Here is a 23,583-nt window from a genome sequence, read left to right on the forward strand (position 1 = left end):
TAATTAATTATTACTTCAAAAAGACAAAAATGCCCCTCTAATGGAAATGAAATGAAGCATGGAACTCAGGAGAATAAACTGGCATTCGTGTGAAAACATCCAAAGCTTTAGCTAATGTGAGTTGATAAGTTGAAAATTGCAAATTCCTTCATCCATTTCTGTCTTTTTTAGTGAACTAGTTTTGCATTATTTCTTTCAACTAACTTATTTCTAGTCCTATTTTTTGGGTATCACAAGCTTATCGTCAAGGTACTTGGAAATATAGGCATTTGAATCTAAAGTTTGCAGTGTTATTAAGGTAAATGATTTGGGCCTAACTCATATTAGCTTTGACATTTTTTTATTGCAATATGTACTTTTATGCCACCGAAGAAACGCGTTTAATGTCAGAAAAAGTTGTTAGGGGTTTGCATATACACTTAGCAATAGGAGGTGCATATTAATGGCATCTGCTATCATTACTCTATTTCATTTAATGTGAGTTTGTCTTGGCAATGACAACGGCATTCTGTTCTCATATGGAATATAGTGTTATAAACACAATAATGTATTGTTATTAAAATGGAGAATGTAGCTATTATTTTATAATTTGATTATATTTTTCTTTTCAACATGTTGTGATAGCCTAAAAAGGAAAGTGTAAAAGTAATAAACTATTTATTAGTAAAATAGTAATGATACATAGTTGATATTGAAAATCTAGTTATAAATTCAAAAATAGAGTAAACTTCAATTAAAATTTGGAATCATTAAACTTTGTATTGTTAAAATAATAATAATACATTATTGATATTAGAATTGTAGTTATGAACTCGAAAGTAGAATAAAATTCATTTGAAATGATTGTAGAGTGACATGATAGATGGCAAGCAACAGTGGAAAGAAATTATTTTGTTTCTTCCATTATGGGGGAGTTTATGTGAGGACGAGTGAGGGCAATGTCAAATATGATGGAAGGAATGTTGTTACTAGAATAATAATAGAGGGCATGACATATGATGAACTTAAAAGATTAATATCAGCTAAAGTATCTTTTGGAATTAAAGAAATGGACTTAAAGTTTACAATCAATTATTAAAACTTTCACAACCATAATGACAAACTTTATAGATGATGTTAGAGTAGCACAACTTATTGAGTTCAATGGCAATAATGGTAATGTTTATATTAGTGTAAGGGAAAATGACATTACGCAATCATCACTAAATGATCATCCTCAAGAGTAAGTAATACTTAGTCAATTCTGAAAATAAAATTTATTGATTTAAGCCTCTTTATATTTAATATTGAGCTTTAATTATTTGAATGCGGCACAGGTAATGTCCAAGGAATTTATGAAGCACCCTCTACTTGTGAAACTGAATGGGAATTTGATATGTTAATTTTACCATCTCCATTTTAAACTTTGGCAACATCCTCTGTTGAGCAAATTTTAACTATGGAAAGTATTTCAACTCCAATGGCAGAGATAAATGCAATAAAGTATAGGGATTTGCTTATTGGTATATGGCGAACATTTGTTGATACCGTAGCTTTTAGACAAGCATTGCACAAATATAGTCTTACCAACAAGTTTGCATACAAATTTTGGAAGAATCATAAGGACAAAGTCATTGCAGAGTGTGTGACTAAGGGGTATCCATGGAAAATTGGAGCATATAAAGGAGCTAAAAAATAAAATCGATTCTTATCTATTAGAAGTTTCATCAATTTTTATGACATTTTATACTTTTTACATGTCTTAGTTATGTATCAATAAATATGGACTTATTAATAATAGAATGGTTTGTGCATGGTGAGTTGTTCACCAATTTTGCTCACTTAGACATTGGCTTAAGTCAAGAATTCTAGCACATTAAATTATTTCTTATTAAAATAGGGGGAGAGTTGTTTTTTTTCAAATAGCAATTTGTTCACTAGCTTCACTCGCTGGACAATGCTCGTCAAGACAACGTTCGATGGCTCCGCCCATGCTTTTGCAACACACCAAACATCAGTTGACTAGATGAGTAGCATCTCCCAAACTCAAATATGGAAAAACCACCTTCAGGATATTGAAATCATCTCTGAAGCAACAATTATGGCAATGGGGTATAGTGAAGGTCGTAAGAGGAGGAGTCAGAACCAATGATCTATTTTTTTTTTAATTTTAAACACTAGGGGCATTTTCATCTTTTCACAATAACAATTAATTACGGTTAGGACCTCTAAGACTGCAACGTAAATTCAGAATTAATTAGTCCCCAGTTGTGAATATGTTTCTCCATGGGTCCTTGGTTGTGATTTTCCCCATTTCTATTATTTTCTATAGTAAATTTGCTAATTTCTTCCAACTTTTTTTTTAAATTATACGTCACGTTTCTATTTCTATTATTTCAAAAATAACATTTATTTTTATTTGAAAATCTCATTCTTTATTTTTTAGTGGTGTAATTATTTTACATTATATAAAATTTATCTTGGTTGATCTCAATATATTAAGAAGTAATTAATGTAATGTAAAATTGGCAATAAAAAAGGTGACGTTAAACTCCAATATAAAACATACATGGTGAAAGTTGGCTTCATTCGCAATTCAAATTTCACAAATATAAACAAATAAGAGTAAAATACTCTAACCTCCCTCCATTTTACTTTAATTATGTGTATCTCTATTCTATTTTTAAAACCTATATAAACCTCTCCTAATATAAATAGTTACAAAATACAAATATTCTCTCTATTTTTAAGATTTTATTTTCATTCACCCTCCCATTAGTTGACTGTTAAATGATATATGTTAAACCAAAATATCTTTTTTAAAATATAAATGTTGTCCAACAATCATTCAAATTATCAAAAGAAATTTAATGCATATATATTTTTTACTTATTTCATTCATATTTTAAAATTTTAAATTATATAAATGTATTTATTTAGTATAATTTTCTAAAATTTAAATATATAAATTGGCCAAAACAATATTTCAAACACACAATTAAAAAAAGATTACTAAAATAAGGATTTAATATAATAAACCTCAATTTAATTTATATTTATTTTTTAAATTTTATTAATTTCAACACAATTTTAAATTATTTATTTAAATATCAAAAAATATATAAATTTTTTAAAACTGGGAGAAAAAGTAGGAAATTATATTATAATAATAAAATAATAATTTTAAAATTTTCAACATAATTAAAAAAATTAAGTATTTCTGAAATTTTAACAGAATATTCTTAAAAATACTAATAATTGGATTAAAGTATAAAATAAAGAGATTTTAAAATGGAAAAATATTAGTGTAATTTACTCCATAAATAAATACAAAGTGTTTTTTTTGTTTTTTAATTTTCGGCACATTGAAGGTCGAAGGCCCAGAAAACCAGAAAAGAAAGCAGCGTTATCCTGCCGAAGCATGGATACAGATCCACTCAGCGGCCAAGTTCTCAGCGTCCCTCAGCAGCCAAATCTGGTCCATTTAAACAGTTAAATCTGATCAACATACTCATCACATGAATATTAAAAATACATATAAATAATTTATTTTTAAATAGTAAAAGTTATATATTTTAAAAAATCATGTTTAAATTTTAAACATGAATTTTTTATTAAGCAGATTATGTCCAAATTAAAACAGGATAAGCTGTATGTCTTTACAGGCCTATTTATTTATTTTAATATAATCAACTTTTTTGTTAAATAGATCTTGCTTTGCCTATAGAGACATACAGCATGTCTTGTTTAAATTTGAGCCTGGTCTATTAACAAAAAAATCATACTTAAATTTATAACTAGACCTACTTATGTAAATAGATTAAGCCTGTTTTTATTATTTAAAAAAAATTATTCATAAGTATTTTTAATAGTCATGTGATATATGATAATGATCAGATTTTGGCTATTTAAATGGATTAGATTTAACCACTGAGGTACACTAGGAATTCCGCCACTGAGAGGATCCGGTTCCGCCGAAGTATGATGGTGTGTCAGGACTCAGGATAAGCAACTTAGGCAGGTGGTCAATAAATTTTGTTTCCCTTCGAGCTGTGTTCAGTAGAAGATCCCAACACAACACCATTCAAGGCCTTTCAGAATCACGGGGCTTTGAAACCGAAAGACAAACCATTGGTTACTTTTATATAGAAAAAAGGTTTTTTTAAAAAAAAAATTAATCCCCCTAAACATACGAATATCATTTAAGGACCGTTCTCTTCCAAACAATACTCTCAAATTCCATGCACACCTCCAAAAATTGAATCCTGTATCAATACTACACTCAATTGGTAATTGAACGGTAATGTTAACATCATAAATGTTAATTTTGGCCACTGGGAAAACAACCGAGAAAAGATAGATAAAGTACGTCAGACAGAAATTTAAAATTACGATGATTTTCTGAAACAGTCGCTTTAGAGTAACCTTCAATACTGCATTCAACAGTACTAAAAGCATTGTCATTAAAAACCTAGCATCCTACTACTGAGAATGAAACAGAATTACACGATCAGTCTGAGAATTTATACTACTACAGATTACACATAGTAAATAGACAGCCTGATCATTCATGTGCCAACTCACAGGAATTGTCAAAAGGAAAAGTTGATCTGCTATCTGCTAACTAAAGAACATACGATTTCAGGATATACTATTTGCTGCACTTGCCATGTCGTCAGCTCAAAAGTTCCTTGCTACTACTGTCTGTCAAATTAACAAAAACCTGAGAAAGAACCAGACAATGGCATGAGTAAGATTTTACTTACTGTCTTCAGTTTTATGGCCTTCCTTCTTCCTAAAGCAAGCAAACCTAGTAGCACTGTGTAATGCCTTCAAATCGTCAAAGACAAATGTGATTCACTAATCACTATTATCACCTTTCGGTTTGTGCAACAGAAAAGAGTGTATCAGAATTGAGGGCGATATGTAAATTAGCATTCTTCTTCTGAATTGAACCCCCGCCCCCCGGGCCTAGGGGGGGAGCTGAGCACAAATAAATGACATGTAAACTAAACCAAAAAAAATAATGAACCAAGATATTTCCTTCTCAAATCAAAATATTTGCTAATGCGCGCCCTGTTTTATATAATCAAGGGGGACGAATTCCCTCCTCTTCACACAAAGATCGTGATATACAACACTCTCTCCTATCAACATTTTCAACCATTTCATGCATCTTAAAAAAAGTTAGTTTTTTTTTTCATATAATGAAAGTAATGATATGTACTTTCATTTTTACCTTTGTCTTTAAATAATAATACAACTATATTAAATACCTTCACGCTAATCAAGAAAGGGTAAAATTGAAAAAAGTGAGTATTACAAGGTGTTCTACATTTTGAATCAAAAATTATATTTAAAAGGTGTCCTACAAATAGGATCGGAGAGAGTATTTATTATATCATTGATAGTTTGATATGATTCCTGAACAGTAATTATTATTATTCTCCATTACTTTCCTTTTACCTGAGGACAGAAATGTTTATTTCTCATTGATGAAATCACATTTTCAATTAATTTTCTTTTGCATTCCGTTGAATTTTGCTTACCAAACCAGCTCTTGACTACAGAATCATTATATTTCCACGGGCACAATACAAAATTAAGGATATTAAATTATTTTGATCCATATTCCCAAATACGCAGTGTCAATTAGTTACAGGGAAATGACCTTGCACGTTCATAAATGGCATTAAGCATGGAAAAATTGTAATACATCTCGGGAACCCAAAATTCAGAGAATGGCGGCTATAACATGCTTAATTTTATTCTTATAAACCATCAATATTACCGCTTAACCATGGACCATGAAAAAGAAATTAGAAAGCAAAGGATTCATGTAGCATGATGGAAACTAACCTTTTTCAGAAGCCTAAGCAACTGGAAGCCAACCCAACAAGAACTCAGCAGACAATTAACAAAAGTAATCCCTACATTTTGCTGATCCACATAGGCATTTCTTTTTCCTCTGGCCTGCTTTGAGAGGAAGAACTATTCCATAGTCATATGTCAACTCGGTCATGGGAGGGATATGTCTGACTGCATGGAAAGCAATGTGGAGATCAGACTCAAGTTTATTTTCACGAACAACAGGGCGCCAGAATACAGTTGGAGAACAGCTGTGATTCATAAACCGAGCAACATTCCCATAATTCTTTGCTGTTACATAGAGGGGATACGGGATCTTTGGAGCTTCGGTTTCACTTGGAAAAACTTCCAGCTGCTGATAAATTCGAGTAGAGTCAAAGATGTAATCATCTTCATTTTCAACACCAAGCTCCTCCATTCTAGCATTATCTATGACTTCACCAGCATACTCACATATAAAAGCTCCTGCACGAATAGGATCCCAGGATCTTAAACCCCACCCTTTATTCTTAGTTTTAAAAACCTCCAAGCGAACTCTCAAGCCACCTTGAGAAACTCTATTTCGACAAGTCGGGGGGCACTGACAGGAAGGGCCACACTCATATATCACAGATTTTAAGTCCAAGAGTACCCCATTTGCAGAATGTGGGAGATGACCTCCATTCTTTTGAATGCAAGAACAGTTAAAGGTGCTGGGACGGCATCCACCAATACAATTACATCCAGCAGATTGATCTACAGGATTTGCTGGCTTCAAATTCCTGAGAGAAGGACAGTAGGTGAAATATGCAGGGCCCTTCTCACTATCAACATCATTCACAAGACAAACAGGCACCTTTTCAGCACCAGAAGTAAGATCAGGCAATATAACCCCAACTCTTGAAGTAGACTTCTCAGTCCATTGCTGAATGGATTTCCATATCGTATATGCTGCAGGCTGCCCAGGCAGCCTGACTAATTTATACTTAAATACACTGAAACCTGATTTTCCTTTTTCTACCCATGAGTGTTGGATCTTGTAAAGGCCATCATAAACATATATCCTCCCCATAGGATTAGCATTGTCCTTGAGACCTCTAATTACTCTAACTTCATTACCTCTATGCAGGCTCTTTTCCAATGCAAGATTACCTCTTTCAAGCTTTTGATCACTTCCATTAGCCCCACCTTGGCCACTGTAAATCAGCACATCCCCATCCTCTGTATTATCTTCATATCCTCCGGATGAGACAATACTTACAGCTAATGGCTCTTCTTCTTGAGTGAATTTGACGCCCAAGTAATCAATTCCAGCCATTGATGGTGCATGCAACCCCACTGCACACAATTCCATCCTAAAAAAGAAAATATCCCCAATTTCAACACCAGGAACAGCTCCAATACGTTTCTTACTATTTGTTCGAACCCCTTTACTCAACATTATTGTGCCTGCCCTCAAATCAGGCCGCCTTGCCACTCCAGGATTTCCATCTTTCATATCTTCAATTTGTGTGATCTTCCTTCTTATCACTTCAAAAATCATAAGTGTATATGAAACTGAGTCTTTGCTACCATCTGGTTGATTCAAGACATCAAAAACAACAGGATTAATTGACTTGAGAATATCATTAGCGACTGCATCCAAATCAACCTCTGCTGCTGCAGAGCCACCTCCCTGCCTTCCTTTTTTCTTCTTCTGCGATCTAAGCCTTCTATCCTGGCTTCCATCTTCTGCATCTGTTTCATTCACCTCAAAATTGAGTTGATGGCTATTACTATAGCCATCATCGTTTGTGAAACCCTTGCTGCTTCTTCTAGATGACCCCGCAACTCCATTTGTAGTAGCCTTAGCTCTTGGTGTTGGAGTCCTGAATGAATTAAGTGGAACCGCAGGCACACCAGCTGCCGGGGTTTGAAGATTTTGTTCAGAGAATCTCTGAGACTCTGGAGAGAAGAAGAACGGGTAGAAGGAGGAAATGCCAGGGGGGAAGGGGCCAGACGGAGAGACTGAAACAAACGGTGCCCCGCCTTGTGAATTTGAAGATGAAGAGGTATTAGATGGTGAAGGGAATATAGGAACAAGAGTTCGCAATGGCTTAATATTCAAAACCCTGGACTTGTCAAAGGACCCATGTGCTGGATTAGATTCTTGACCCAAACTGTTTTCCATTTATATTTTGAAGGTTTACGGACACACTCCTCTCACAACAAGCTTCCACGAGTTTAATATTCACTCATCCATATAAATCAGAGCAAGATGAGAAGGCTAACAAGCATGGCGATTGCTTTATCTCAAGAGTAAAGCCAACGGACTGCAATTTTACACTAATTACATACAGGAAGAGATGAAATGACGAAATTAGGAGTCGATGCTGGCACATAATACGTTTCCTGAAACATGCAACGGAATCTGAAGTTAAACAACGGACGAGAAGGAAGAAATCCAACCAAAATGTATACAAATATATAAATCAAAAGTAAAAGCTCCTAAGTGCTAACCAAAAGGAACGCATTAAACAAACCACGAAATTTTCTCTGGTCAGTCGACATGGAAAGAAATCCGACTTGACAAAACCAAGTGAAACGACTGAAACTGAGACTACTGCAAATAAAAAATGAGGAGAAATGGTACAAACTTTCATCTCTAAAATCTGAACGAAAACAGAAGATCCCCCTACAACACAGATCCGGGGCTGATCAAGGGCACGAAAGCAAATCGGGTTGGAGTTCGAAGACTAGCTGAAAGTATATATAATTTAACGAGCAAGCAGGAAAGACATAAACATACCTGAAAGGGGTTTATCAGATTTAAGCTTGTTTCTGTGCTTGAATTTGAGCTGAAGCTCAAGACCTTTCCGGCTTTCCCCGACCAAGGCTCTTGTGTGTTCTTTTGAGGAGAGAGGTGGTGAGAGACGGCCCGAATATTTTCCGGCCTTTATGCAGTTCCTGAAATAATCATATGCTTCGGAGACTACATATGTAATTTGGTACCGTCAGGTAACTTGAGAGTGGCATTATATTATTGGATGGGGATAGAGGAAACCTTCTCATTATACTTTAGCTGGCGGCTTCGGAAGAGTGGAGTGTTAATTTAACGAGAATGATGATAAAACCAACGGTAGGATTTATCTATTCAGAAGGCAAGCAATGTAATAACGAAAGCATGGGATATTTGCACAAAAAAATGGGCACGCATAAGAGGACACGAAGTAAATATTTAATATTGTTATCGATTCATATGAAGCAACAAATCATCATTTTCACTTTCTAATTTATTATGCAGTACTAAATACATGAACGTTTTCTGGTCAGAAAAAGTACATGAATGTTTAAAATCAGATTCAATGTTATCAATATTAACCATACACATTATCCCTGATTATGATTGATAATGGTTAAGAAGACTTTCCTCCTCGACCTTGATTATGATTATCCATGCATACGGCACATTTACCACAGAAAAATAACTGGGATCATTTCTAATTTATAAATCTTGTTATAAATTTTATATTTTATATCAATATCAATAAAATCATCAACTTTCAAATTCATGAATTGTAAATAGAACCGCTCAATGCTCAAAATGCCGTAAGAATCGCCTAATCATCAACATTGTCCACAACAATATCATCATTATCATTGACATCTATATACATGTGCCTACTTTCCTCATGATGTAAGACACTTCAATTAAATTACATTTCAAATGAGCTTTCCGATTATTCTTAAAACTAATTCCTTTGATTTCCATTACAATAAATATTTAATTACTTTCCTGAAACTAGTGAGAGGTTATTAAATTATTAACTTTGTTTAAAAATATAATAAAGTTTCAATTTTATTTCTATTTAGATAAAAAGTTCTTAAAGATATATTGTATTTTTTCTCATAATTAATGAATTTAAATATAAATAATATTAACAAAATATAATTAATACCCCATCAAATATCTTAAATTAAATATCAAAAAATACTTATAGAAAGCAATCATTAATAAGAATCAAAGACAACACGCACTTTGTTTATATTTAACCTTATTTAATTAAATGTATAAATTTAAAAACCTTACTAGTTTCACCAATAATTAAGAGCATTTTTTAGAAAAAAAATCTCATTAATTATATTTTAAAAAACTCTAAATTTTTTATACTTTTGAACATGATACTTTAAAAAAATGTCTTATAATATTAAATGGAGGGAGTAACAAATTATTTTGCAATACATTATAGATATTTCTCACACTCTATATGTATAAATTTTTAACCCGCTAAATGTCTAGGTTAGTTTACAAAAAATAAACACATATTTTAGTTTTAATTAAAAATAAGAAAAAATTAGTCATTTGATCTTTATAGTTTTAACTCAATTGTAACTCAATTCCTTAACTTTGACTCATTATAATTCAGTCGCTAAAGTTTTAACTCAATTGTAAATTATTCTCTGAACTTTATCTCTTGCAAGTTAGTTTCTAAAGTTTTAATCTCTTAAATATTAGTATCTATATTTTTAAAAAAATAAAATTATAAAGATTAAAAATGTTTTAAAATTTATTACTGATATTTTAAATTATTAAGCCCTTTTAATCTTATAAATATTATAAATAATAAAAGTTTAAAATATTTTTAATCTTTATAATTTTATTTTTTAAAATATAGGACCTAATATTTAAGAGGTCAAAATTTTAGGGACTAAATTGCAAGAGATAAAGTTTAGGAACTAACTTATAACAAAGTAAAAACTTCAAGGAGTGAGTTATAATAAGTCAAATTGAGGAATTGAGTTATAACTAAGTTAAAATTATAAAAATTAAATAATTATTTTTCTCTAAAAATTATTATCACCACTTATGTGTTCTGTGTGCAAAGCACACGAATTAGCAATGCCTAACCAGTTACGGTTCAAAATGACATCTAGTATTATAACATGACAATTGACAAGTAAAAATATACTTTATATACACTTAACATGAAAAATATTTTTTATTTCTACTGCAAATTTCATTCTATTTATGTTTAATCTCTCATTTCATGTTTCAACATGAACTAATTGTAAGTTGTAAAATGCCCATCTTGGCCCGTTGCTTGAACTTGGGCAAGTAGATTTGGATTGGGCCAGGGATATCCGTGTTCAAATAGTCCTTTTTTATCCCAAATAAAACAATGAAAAACATGTCTCGGTTATCAACTTTAACAGGCAAACACATAATGAAAAACGCAGGCAAACATAGGATGAAAAACTAGCCTCTCTCTGTGTGTGTGTTAATATATATATATATATTCCCTAATCTGTAAAATCTATCGACTAACTCAGCAAATCAAAGAGTATATATAATTATATATATTATGTGAAAGATTGAAATTGAGGCTGCCATTTTACCAATTGGAATCAGGCACAAAGTTAGGGGGAAGAAAAAGAGAGATAAGTTAAATTAGCGCATGTTATATTTGGATGCACGTGAATTTAAATTTGAGCTAAATTTATTTTTTGATTAATTAAAATTGTGTGAATTTAGATTTGGGCAAATTCAAATCCTATCTCAATTCTTCCTAAACCTTTACTATTTTAAATTTTAATGAAAATTTATCTCTTTATTTGTGTTCTTTTGTCAACTTTATCACCTTCTTGACTTTAACATCGCTTCCTTTGGCTAACATCCATCAAGATCGCAGGCAATGATTGCGATCAAAATGCCAGCGCCAACCAAGACTAAACCTCCAACGTCAATCGGGACCTGACGTTTAACATTGATAGGGACAACCAACTTTGACCTAAATCACATGGATGGCACCAAGTAGGATCAAATTGCCGAATTTGACCAAGACCAGACCGCTAGCTTGACTAGATCGCCAACATTGATCGAGACCACCCTTCTCTGCTACCTGATGCTAGTTTGCCAATCAATTCAAATATAGAATTCAAAATTGAGAATTTTATTTAAAATCCAAACAAAGTATTTTAATATTATAATTTGAAATTTTTTATATCATCCAAAAAAATAATTTAGAATTTATGAATTTCAAATGTGAGATTTCAAATTTAAATTCTCAACTTAAATTCACCCATCCAAATACAACATTAGCTAAATCTCAAAAACACAATTTAATCTGTATAAATATCTTATGTATCACAAATCATAAATTTTATAACTAATATCTTAACTATAAACCCTCAAATCAATTAATAGAATAAATCTAAATTGATAGAATTTAAATACTAATCTATCTCTACTATCTCGTATTATCATTTGTTAAAAGTTAACACTTATTCTAAACTCTAATCATAAAATTTGCTTTATTCATCAAAATTAGCCTTTACTTCCCCATGAGCTGTGTGTGTTGCATGGGAAGCATTTAATTATATGACTTCAATATTTTTCGACAAAACTAAGTTTCATTTAGATTAACATCATGCACATGCTAGAAAATAGAGAAACATTTTATAGAGAGAAGTTTCATTACTTATTGAATTACTTGTGAAGTGAAACATGTTCAAACATGATTAAAAACAAAACACATGTTTAACCAAGTTTCTAAATATCTCTCTGTAGACAACATTTGTTGTTGGACATGTCCCATGAGGCAATAGAATCTTCAACCCTCTCTCACTCTTAACTCTTTATAATGCAACATATAGTTGACTATGTGTGAAAATTGGCTTTGGCATATACAATCTAACATTGCGCAATGATTGCCCTTAACTTTTGTTAATTGTCATTACAAATAAAATAGCAATTGGGAATTGCCTTATTTGCATGTGAAAGGGCTATATACTTTTGGAAGAATTCATGTCCATTCTATGAATTAATATTTTTTCATTTTGCTTTGAACTATTGAAAGTTATAGCTTCTGTTACATTTCTTCTAACATAAGTGGGGCATAACCTTATACCATTACACAAATCAGAGGCTTAGTTTATATTGCGAAGCAACGTTATAGGGGTCTCAACCTTCAAGTAGAGCTTACGAGGAGCTAATCTAGAGCAAGTGATTGTGTTAAGAAACTCAACACTATACAAATCATCAAAGAAATCACTATCGTTAGTTGACTTGCAAATGGAATTAGAACTCAGGAACTTAGTAGATTTACTAGGAAGTAATGAGCACACGTAATCATTAACTTGATTTACTATTTCAACAGTAGGAGCAAGAATTGTTCTATCATTAAAATATTGAATGTTATATAAATTCTCAAGTAGATTAGGATAAGTAGATGAGACTATTGCTTCAATTAAGTTCCTATAGCTTGAAATCAATAAATTATGAGAGACTTTTATCTCAGCTACACCATAATGTGGTTGGTCTAGGTTCCCATCACCTACATTTAAAAGTCATTGTGAAATTTTTTTTCAAATCTTCATTAACATTATTTGAAGAAGATGATGATAATCGCACGTTCTTCTTAAGTTAAAAGATTGTACAATGATCCTATAGAGGTAAAGACTAAGTCTTGCATTTATAATTATTGCTCTGATTCCTTTTGAAATGACAGGAAGGGTCTGTCAAAAATCACCTCCCATGACAACAAATTTTCCACCAAAGGGATAATTATTATGCATTATATCCCTAAGGATGCAATCAAAGGTTCCAACATAATAGCATTGCACCATAGGTGCTTCATCTTATATGATTAGCTCGGTTGCTTTAATTTGATGTGCTAATGTTCAGTTTTATTTTATGCAATAAACAGATTCTTCAGTTATCTGTATAAGTATTGCAAACCTTGAATGTGTTGTTTTACCAGAAGGTAATCAAGTTGTTGCAAACCTTAATGCCACTGTTAAAACAATATCTCCCTTTGCACGAAGTAATAACAATAGAGCATTCTATAAGAATGTTTTTCCTGTGCTTCCACAACTATAAACAAAGAAAAAACCTATATTTGGGGAAGATAGCAAGGATATAATGCTATTGTACGCACATCTCTGATTTTCATTGAATGAACTAATTAGACTTGTAATTTCTAAATACAAGCTATTCTGTAACATCCCAATTTAAATTTTAATAGTTAATTTGGGTTAATAGAAATTTTGAAAAATATTTAGAGCTAAATAAATTAGTAGGAGATGATTATTAAATTTAACTTAGGATATAATTATAAATTAAAAAAATAAAAAATAAAAAAATAAAAAAAATAACAAAAAATAAAATATTATTAAATTATTATTATTATAATAAAAAAAAGAAACGAAGAAGAAGAAGAAAGTTTGGCTTCCTCTTTCGACGTCCGTGCAATCATTATATATAATAATAATATAAAAAAAAAGGGGGAGAGAGAGAAAAGAAGAAATAATTAAAAAGAAGATGTGGGACCCACTGAATTTTTATAAAAACTCACCTTCCTTCATTTCCTCATTCATTCCTTCGTGCGTGCTGAGGCAGAGAGAACGCGAGTCACCGGTGCGAAATATCTAAATTTTTAAGGTAAGAGTTTTTAATAGGATATTTAGGGTGTGATTTTAAGCTTTTCAAGACTAAGTAAGTGTTCTAAAAAATTTTTTTAGTCATCCTTCTTCTTTGGTTTCTGAGTTTGTAGTGGTAGAAAATTTAAGATCTGGAAGAGGGATGAATTTATGTTGAATAAATATGGTTTTTGAGGTTGTCAGTAGTATAATAAATGTTATAGAGTATAAATTTGTTAATGATCTTTGAATTTATGGCTTATGGATCAAATTCTAAACTAGATCTGAAAATATATATTGATTTATTGAGGTTTAGATGATTATTTGGGATGAGAAATGAATTATTATGGCTATAGGATTATGATTCTAAGCTAGAGACTCAATTTTTAATTTTTGAGTATTTTAGGTGCGAATTTATAAAATAAAAAGAAAATTTTGATAATAGAAATTAGTTTAGAAGTTGATTTTTAGATTATTAATGTTTATTGATAATTAAAAGAGGATTTAAAAATTATACTTAATAGTATTAACTATAGATTTGTATTAAGATTGAGATTAGGAATTATGTTATATTTTTAATTCTATTATTAGAATTATTTTATTAGTTTCAAAAATTGAAACTAATATTTATAAATAATATGTTATTTGTAGATTGTATTACTGGTGAAGATTGTGGTGAGAGAGAAATTTTAAGGAATAATTTATTGAAAAAGCCACAAGGTAACCATGCTTTTAATTTGTGATTAGTGTTATTTCTTGTTAATTGGGTGATTATTGAGAAAATTATGAATTTTGTAATATTGTATAATTGTGCAATATTATTATGAATTTGTTTAATTATTGTGGGAGGTGTTAGGAGACTTGCTATTATTGTTGTATTTATGTGCCACGTGGTACGCCCCTATTGGAGCTCAATAGGTGGCTTGTAAGGGCTCGGGCTAATCTACCTTTGGCCGAGTAATTTAGCACCGAGTGAGGGCTACGGCTCGAGGTTAATGGAGGGATATAAGGATGGTTGTTTGTGTGTATTGTAATATTTCTTATATTTGTTGGAATTATATTATTTTTAATTCTCACTTAGTAAGCACACACTTAACTGTTTGTATACACTATCATAAATTGGCTTTGGTTACTGGGACTTTTGAGTCTCATTATGTGGTTAACAATTTTCAGGAGAAGAGCCACGAGTGACACGTGGAGGAGTCCCAGAGGCTTAGTGGTATAGATCCACTGTCTCTTTTGGGTATTTAATTTATGATTTATAATGTGTTATATTGCCAATATTAGAGCTTTTTGTTTATTGTCAATTATATGAATATATAAATGTAATCATGCCTTTCAAACTATTTCTATTTTTGGTACAATTTGGATGACTGTAATTTTAATATTTGGTTTACTTTGGATTGGTTAAAATGACATGATTATAAGGCCAAATAACTGGCTTGTGTTGAAAATTGACTAAATTGCTTATTTTACTTGTTGGGAGTATAAGGATGGACAAATGTGATTTAGTTTACTTGTTGGGAGTATAAGGATGGACAAATGTGATTTAGCCTAATGGCATGTAGGAGGTAAAAATTTATCTGAAATGTTATAGTGTGTGAGTTGAAGCCAATTATAAAATATTTTATATCGAAATTATTGATATAAAAATGTGTTAGGTGGCTGTAACCCAACTATGGTTGAGTTAAATTATTTAAAAAAAAATTTGGTGTGTTACATATTCTGATCATAGTTCAATTCTTGCAAAATAAGATAGTTGGTTACATTAATTGTTGAAGCTCCTTAAGGCAATGGTAAAGAAGGATAATCTTGAAGATATTTTTCATTATTGTGCAGGAGTGAATCAATCTCATATAGTGCAGTCTATTCTTTTTCAAAGATTGAAACATCAACTATTATAAGTCAAAGACAATTTCAATGATTTGTCAGAAACATGCACAAATCATACTATTTGATAGTAACGTAAAAAGATAATATTTTATTCACCTGATAAGCTTGGATCATTTTTGAAGATATATAATAAATTTTCTAACAATACCTTAGAAGTGTTATTCCATACAAAATTAGGACAATTCAAGAAAGAACAGAGTAGCATACTCATGAACATTGTTTTCAACAATGTTCCTGAAACCCAAGTCATAACTTTGTGTATTGCATTTATGTATTTTATATCATCATCTAATAATCCCATCATAATGCAAACATATCTGAAAATTTCATGAATTACCATTAATAGTTTCAATTGCAGTGTATGAAGAATGACCTTTCACTTTTGTCAATGAAATTATAAGGTAGTAAAGTATTTATGAAAGTAAAGTATTAATTGCATTGAGGAGTAGAAAAATATTTATGAAAGTAATTTTAAGAATGAAAATAGTTTTGAATATAAAATCTTACCCTAAAATTTTTTCAAAGTCAATGAACCACCACTGCGTCTCTTCTTTCCTTCCTTGTCTACTACTGTAACTCACTAGAGAAGAATGAAAAAGGCAAAGAAATTAAATTTTAAATGGAAGAAATGCATTGAATGGGTCCCATGCCACCTCCTTGTTTGTGTGTGTGTGTGTGTATACATATATATTTAAATTAATATTCTCCTTCTCTTCTAGTCCTTTCTTTCTTTATTTATTTTTAAATATATTTATAGGCCCTCATAATTTTATTTAATTTTAAATTAGTTTCCTATAATTTAATTTGTTTTAATTAAGAATTTATAGTTTTTTATATGTTAACCCTTAAAAATTAAAATTAATAATAAATTATTAAACTTCATAAAATAGTTATAAAATTTACAAAAAAATTTAATTTAATACTTTTAGCCAAAATAAATAAAAAGAAAATTCGATTTATTACTTGGTTACATGTTTATTAATTTTTTATAAAAATTATATATTTATAAAAAATATTTAAAAGACAACCTAATTATATAAATTTTTTGTTATAAAAAATATGTAATTAATTCTAAAGTCATACAATTATTTAATAAAAATATAAAAATTTCTTAATTTTGTTTTATCAAATAAAAAATTTAAAAATTTTAACCTTTAGCGATTAAAAAATTTAATTGATCAGATTATAAGGACTCAATTAAAATAAATAAAATACAATAACCTAATTTAAAATTGAGTAAAATTATAAGGACTTGCATGTATATTTTACTTTTTCTTTCTCATATAATTATTATTTCATTTACTCTTGTATATATATCATTTTTATTTTTATTACTATTATTATTATTACTACTACTACTACATTAAACTAAGAAGATATTTCCTAATTAATTTATTTTTCTTTAAATATTCTTCTTAATTTCTATTAACTTAAAAATTTAAATTTGGATATTAGTCCATGACAGCATATTGTTGTCATATGATAGCTTTGGAGCATGCCTTGAAATTTCATCCTATGTCTGATCGAGGCAATCTAAATGCTCACTCTCATAATGAACTAGTTAATGTCATTAGTCTCAATTATAAATTATTTCATTTAAAAGTCAAACACCTAAATAAAAAACAATCATATTTTCACACTTAGATATAATTAAGGTGTTCAAAACTTAATTCAATTACCAAAAGCTCAACCTAATACTTAAATTATACTCAATAGACTCAACACAACTTGTATAATACGCTACAGAAATCACATAACATATGCAACTCATTTTTAAGGTGGGCAAGTATGATCATAATAAAATCACATTAGCATTATATATCATCATAGTCATAAACTTAACAACCGTGTAATAATAATTAATAACCTTTGTAACACTTGCCCCGAGTGTTATCCAAAAATCACACAATTCAAATAAAATAAGTGTGGTTAAGGAAATAAATCCTAAAACCAACTTAGAAAATAAACCATTTAAATTACTAAGCAAATACACAATTGAAAAGTAAACGTTTAAAGCCTTTAAAAAAATTTATAGGTTCTACTTATAGCGCGCAGAACTAAGCTAGACGAAAGTAAAATAAAAAAAAATGCTGTCATGACAGTATTAAATTGCTGTCATGACAGTCCTCCTGGTCTAACTTCTGAGAGGCACCGTTTCATCATTCAACCTCTGATCGAAGTGATTTTAAAGCTCACACATTACATTCAAAGGATACTATAAGTATACCAAATTTCAAAAAGATCCAACGGTCGGATTGAAAATTAGACATGTTAAAAAATTAGTTATTCCGGACCAACTTCCAGAGTGCATCATTTCATCATCTGATCTCCGATCGGAGTGATTCCAAAGCCCACATGTCACTTTTAAAGAATACTATTAGCATACTAAATTTTGAAAAGATCCAATGAATGGATTGAATTTTATACAGGTTATAACATTAACACTGTAGCTATCATGACAGCAATTTAATGCTATCATGACAGCACCTTCAGACCAAATTCCAAAGTGCGTCGTTTCTCCGTCCGATATTCAGTCAACATGATTCCAAAGCCCACACGAAGCTTATAAAAGGTTTTACTTGTGACCCAAATTTTAGAGAAATCCAACGGTCGGATTAAGATTTGGACACCCAGATGCAAAAGTGCAGCTTTTTTGGTAAAAACCATTTTCAAAATTGTCCAAATCTCATCCTAATGGTCATAAACCTGTGGAAACACTTTGGACACGTCAAATAAGATTAAAAACACCTGATAGAACATTCAAATGATGGAAAACCTCTATACATCAAAATTTGACCACCCGGGTGCCATTTCCCAAATGAACCCTAGACCCCCAAAATGCACAAATCATACAAGAGTAGTCACAAATCAATCCAAATATTATATATTTATATAAATACATATGCTAAACATTTTCACTTGGCTCAGAGCTCCTTGTGGGGCCCACGCACCCACTCTCTCTATCCAAGCTGTATGTTTGCCCATAGCACACCATTTGCAATGCAACCACTTTGCATTTGCTTATAAAATCACATATATATCAAAATAAAGATCTGCTCATAATAGAAACTTGGTCTACTAAGTAAATCCATCAAAACCACACACCATAACCAAGTTTCCTAGCCACAAGTCTGCAAACAGACAAAAATTCATACACAAGCACACAATCCACACATATTCACACACACATACATAATCATATCCTACTAGCACCCTAATCTTAAATACATTACAATATATTTGCTCAAAAGAAAGGGGTTGTAGTTCTTTATAAATCACAAGCAAACCCTTAGCTTTGCTCCTTTCCCTGTCCACCACTGGATCCTTCGCCTAGACCTAGAATATTGAAAAGAAAGGGGTGACACAACCACAGTCTCAGTAACAGTGAAATCTACATTGATTATTACAAAGTAAGCCATAATCAAATAAACGAATAATAAATTCAACATAGTATATAATTTAGCCATTTAAAATGCATGAATGCATGACCTAGGCCGGTATGGCCTTTTATGACCAACAGAATGTCCCCTAGCACTCTTTAACTCGCAGGTAAACCTTATACCTACTTGTACCTCCACAGGCACAAAACATAATCTAAGGCATGATCTAATCCACCGAACCTCCTATGTCCCTTCGACGTGAATCCTAAGCAGTTGAAACTAACTCCCTCCCAAAACCAGCCCAACTTACTTTCCATGTGAAGGCTACTTTGGCCTAGGCACTCAACCTCACACTTCATATGTTGGATTCCCTCCCCCACTGAGAGGTGTCGAACACTCAATACACTAACCACTTTAGTGCACCGAGCCCACAATACGTAAGACAACACTGAGTACTGACAGTGTGCCATAGAATATCAAAAATCCACACCTTCTCATTGGTGAACTCCCACCGAGATCATGCCTTTTACTCTTGTCTATCTTTCCTGAGTATTGACCATTCAACATTCTAAAGTAGTATAATATTTATAAATCTCATTTTCATAAAAACATTGTTATTAAACAATTAGAAAACATATTTACACTATAATCAAAGTAGTACCCCATAACCCCTTATAAAGCACATTTAATCTTTTAAAACATGTAATGCATGATAACTAGTAATATTTATTCAAAAATAGCTAAAACAAAGTAATAAGAAATATAAATTCCCCTGTTACCTCAACCCTTTGGTACCAAAAGGGTTCCCCTTGTACAAAATAGGGCTCGGCTTGTTCCTTACTTCTCAATAAGTTCCACCAACAATTTTCTATCGTGTAGCCGAGCTCGCAACGGTCGCAAAGACTCCTAGATCCGAGCTTAACTCCTTCTCTTTCTCCTTTCTTCTTCCTCTCTCTCTCTCTTACGTGTTTCCTTTCTTTCCTTGTTTTCTTTTCTGCGTTTCTGGTCTGTTTTTCCTCTTATAAAAGCTGATCTAAAATTTTGGGGAAAATTACAAGAAATGGCCCAACATTTTTTATTATTGCACAAAAGCCCGGGTCAACTTTGGTAATTTTTCCTATAGTTAAAAATCAAATAAAACTAAACTTTTGCTTAGTAAAATTCAAACTCTGGACCTCTATCAAATTATTCTAAATTTTAATTTAATTATAGATATTTTATTTTATTTTATCTTTATAAATCCGAGTCTTAAAATTTCAGGATGTTACAACCTTCATGATCAATAACTTTCCTCATAACCTCTTGATACATCAGACTAAAACTATGAGCTATTAAATCACGTAGTGTAATGCCATACTTTTTTTAAATAATAATTATTACAACTATGAATCCATATGATCAATAAACAACAAAAACCCTAACATTGCTAATAATGCATTTTAAAAATCATAAATCCAAACTTAGAGAGAGAAAGTAGTTCCACACCACTAAGCTTTAGGGGCTTTTTCAAATGTCACATACTTGGCTCTTCTCATGAAAATTATAAACCACATAATGAGACTCAAAAATTCAGTAACCAATGTCAATTTATGATAATCCATGCAAATAGTTACATATGTGCTTACTAAGTAGGGAACAACAATATTATAATTCAAACATAAATACAAGAGATATTAAAATGTATGACAAACAATTATCCTTATTTTTCTCTATTAACCTCAAGCCGTAACCCTTATCGATACTAAATTATCTTGCTAAAGGTAGACTAGTCTAAGTCCTTACAAGCTACCTATTGAGCCTCCAATAGGGTGTATCACATGGCACAAAAATACAATAATAATAAATCTCCCAACACCTTTCACAAAAATAAAACAATTTTACATTAACATTGTACAATTGTATATTACAATCTTCACAATTTTCTCATTTTCAACAATATCACAACATAACATTCCACTTGGCAAAAACATTTAAAAATACATATTTATCATTTCATAATTTTTTCAATTCATGATTTCTCCCAACAACATAACAAAATAATTTTCCAACAACAATTCATAAATTTTTTTAATAATCACACAAATAACATGAAACAACAATAATCACAAATTAAAGTATGGTTACTTGATGGCTTTATCCATAAATTACCCTTTACAACTTCTTTTTCACCACAATCTTCATCAATAAAACAATCTACATGTGACATAATATTATAATATATTAGTTTCAATTGTTGAAACTAATAAAACAACTCTAATTTTAGAGTTAGAGAACATAACTTATACTTTTAATTTTATTATTCATACCATTTTTAAGGTTAGCATAACTAACTAAAATTCTAACATTCTTCTAACAAATTATAAACATTAACAAGCTATAATTAGCCTCTAATTTTTTTTAGTAACATCATTTTTCACTTTTTCATTCCATAAATTTGCATAAAAATATCCCTCAAATAAAAAATTTAGTCTCATGCCATAAATCATCATTCCAGCACCTTACAATCATTCTAAATCCAAATAAGCTTTTAATTATTACAAAGAAACCTCAATTTTTTCTAAACTTTATTTTCTTTAAAATTTTTAATTTACAGCTACAAATAAATTTCTCCATCCTAATTACATTTATAACATTCTATAACCTCATTCCATTCATTATAGGTATTAAACAACAATGATTTTTCAAATCATCCTTAATTTCAAAATTCCAACATCTATAATACCTACAAAAATTACTAGTATTCACATTTAATCATAAACCTAAAAAAACAATCCATTTAATCATAAATATAACCTTCATTAAACCAAAACAAATAATTAAATTTGAATAAACCACCATCATATTTATACACCACAATTTTTTCAATTAAAACCTAACTTTAATCCCTCAAATCGACAATTTGGACAAATCTAAACCATACAAACTATTATAAATTTTTTCATTTAACCTGTTGTGGGGCCTGGGGGGAGAGTGTCCAGCGCCTCGGGTGACGGTGAGATCTCGAGGAGGGCTGTTACAGTTTGAGTCTCTGGACAAATTATGAGATCGTTTCTCGATAAATAGTGAGACAAGTGGTTAGCTTTCATTTGTCAAAAAGAAGGCCATAACATGTGAATTTACACTATTTCTTTTTTAAGACGAACTCTTGCCAATCATGATCATGTAATAACATATGCTTACACGTCTATCTTAATATTCTTATCTTTGCTACTCTAACTTTATGCTTGTGTTGTCCTTTCAAAGCTTAACATTAACTACCATGTAGCATAACTGGTCTTATAGCAATTCGATAAAACTTTTTTTTAAGTTTATTAGGTACCTTTCGATCATAAACAACTCATTTAACATTTTTCCAATTAAACCACCAAACTAATATCTTATATGTAACATCCTTATCAATTTTTCCATTATGTTGAATAATAACTTCCAAATATCTAAGCTTTTTTACTTAAGATATAATTTGATCTACCAATTTTACTTTCAAAATACTACCGATTGACCTCTTATGAAAATTAAAATGCAAATATTCTATCTCACTCTTAGTTAGGTAGAAACCTTTCAACTCCAATATCCTCTTCCATTTTAAATAACTCATATTAGTTCTATTTAAACTAACAAATTTGAACCCAAAGCCCTTAAGGTCTGAAGATCATTCTCTCATAACAAGCTGTAACTCATAAATGGAGCACAGAGAAAGAGAAAAAGAAGGTAGAAGAATACCTTAGAGTTAGAAGCTCTGAATCTCCTTAAAATGACCCAACAATCTTTGCCCTAACAAAGAACACTACAAGCCCTTTGTCCTCTTTCTCAATCTCTATTTTCTCCTTCCATTTTTCAAATTGTCATGCGTCCTCTTAAATAAAAAAATTGACCATTCGTCATGACGAATGGTACAAAAAAAGTACTCAAAATTTTTGTCTTCTAATTGGGCTCATGTGGCTTATAACTCTAGACTCGGTCTAAAAGTTGTAGACAAAACTTAATAAGTTAATTAGTCATTTCTAACTATCCTCAAACCCATTTATTTATAAATTTACTTAATTATGCTATATTAGTTTGATTAATCCAAGAGTTAATTTTTAGGATT

The 23,583-nt window shown here is 30.8% G+C and overlaps 1 protein-coding gene across 3 annotated transcripts; it reads right to left on the reverse strand.

The window, feature by feature from the left end:
• Positions 1 to 4,393: 4,393 nt before the first annotated feature.
• On the reverse strand, positions 4,394 to 8,775 carry LOC129306385 (histone-lysine N-methyltransferase, H3 lysine-9 specific SUVH1-like). Of its 3 annotated transcripts, XM_054946969.1 has the most exons (4): positions 8,615 to 8,762; positions 8,326 to 8,428; positions 5,839 to 8,217; positions 4,394 to 4,702 (listed from the first exon to the last, which is right to left on the reverse strand). In XM_054946969.1, the coding sequence occupies exon 3, from the start codon at positions 7,994 to 7,996 to the stop codon at positions 5,894 to 5,896; it is 2,103 nt and encodes a 700-aa protein (XP_054802944.1). In that variant the 5' UTR covers positions 7,997 to 8,217; positions 8,326 to 8,428; positions 8,615 to 8,762; the 3' UTR covers positions 4,394 to 4,702; positions 5,839 to 5,893. The 3 variants fall into 3 exon arrangements, with proteins under 3 accessions (XP_054802944.1, XP_054802943.1, XP_054802945.1); XM_054946968.1 differs by lacking the exon at positions 8,326 to 8,428 and having other exon boundaries at positions 8,615 to 8,775; XM_054946970.1 differs by lacking the exon at positions 8,326 to 8,428 and having other exon boundaries at positions 4,394 to 4,809; positions 8,615 to 8,775.
• Positions 8,776 to 23,583: the final 14,808 nt, after the last annotated feature.

This window comes from Prosopis cineraria, unplaced genomic scaffold (genome assembly GCF_029017545.1).
Source record: "Prosopis cineraria cultivar Desert tree isolate PC_DT_omini unplaced genomic scaffold, ASM2901754v1 PC3, whole genome shotgun sequence".
NCBI lineage: Eukaryota > Viridiplantae > Streptophyta > Magnoliopsida > Fabales > Fabaceae > Prosopis > Prosopis cineraria.

What these genes read in the sequence shown, in the direction of transcription:
- LOC129306385 (XM_054946968.1), bottom strand. Translation starts at nt 7,996, where the DNA reads ATGGAAAACAGTTTGGGTCAAGAATCTAATCCAGCACATGGGTCCTTT.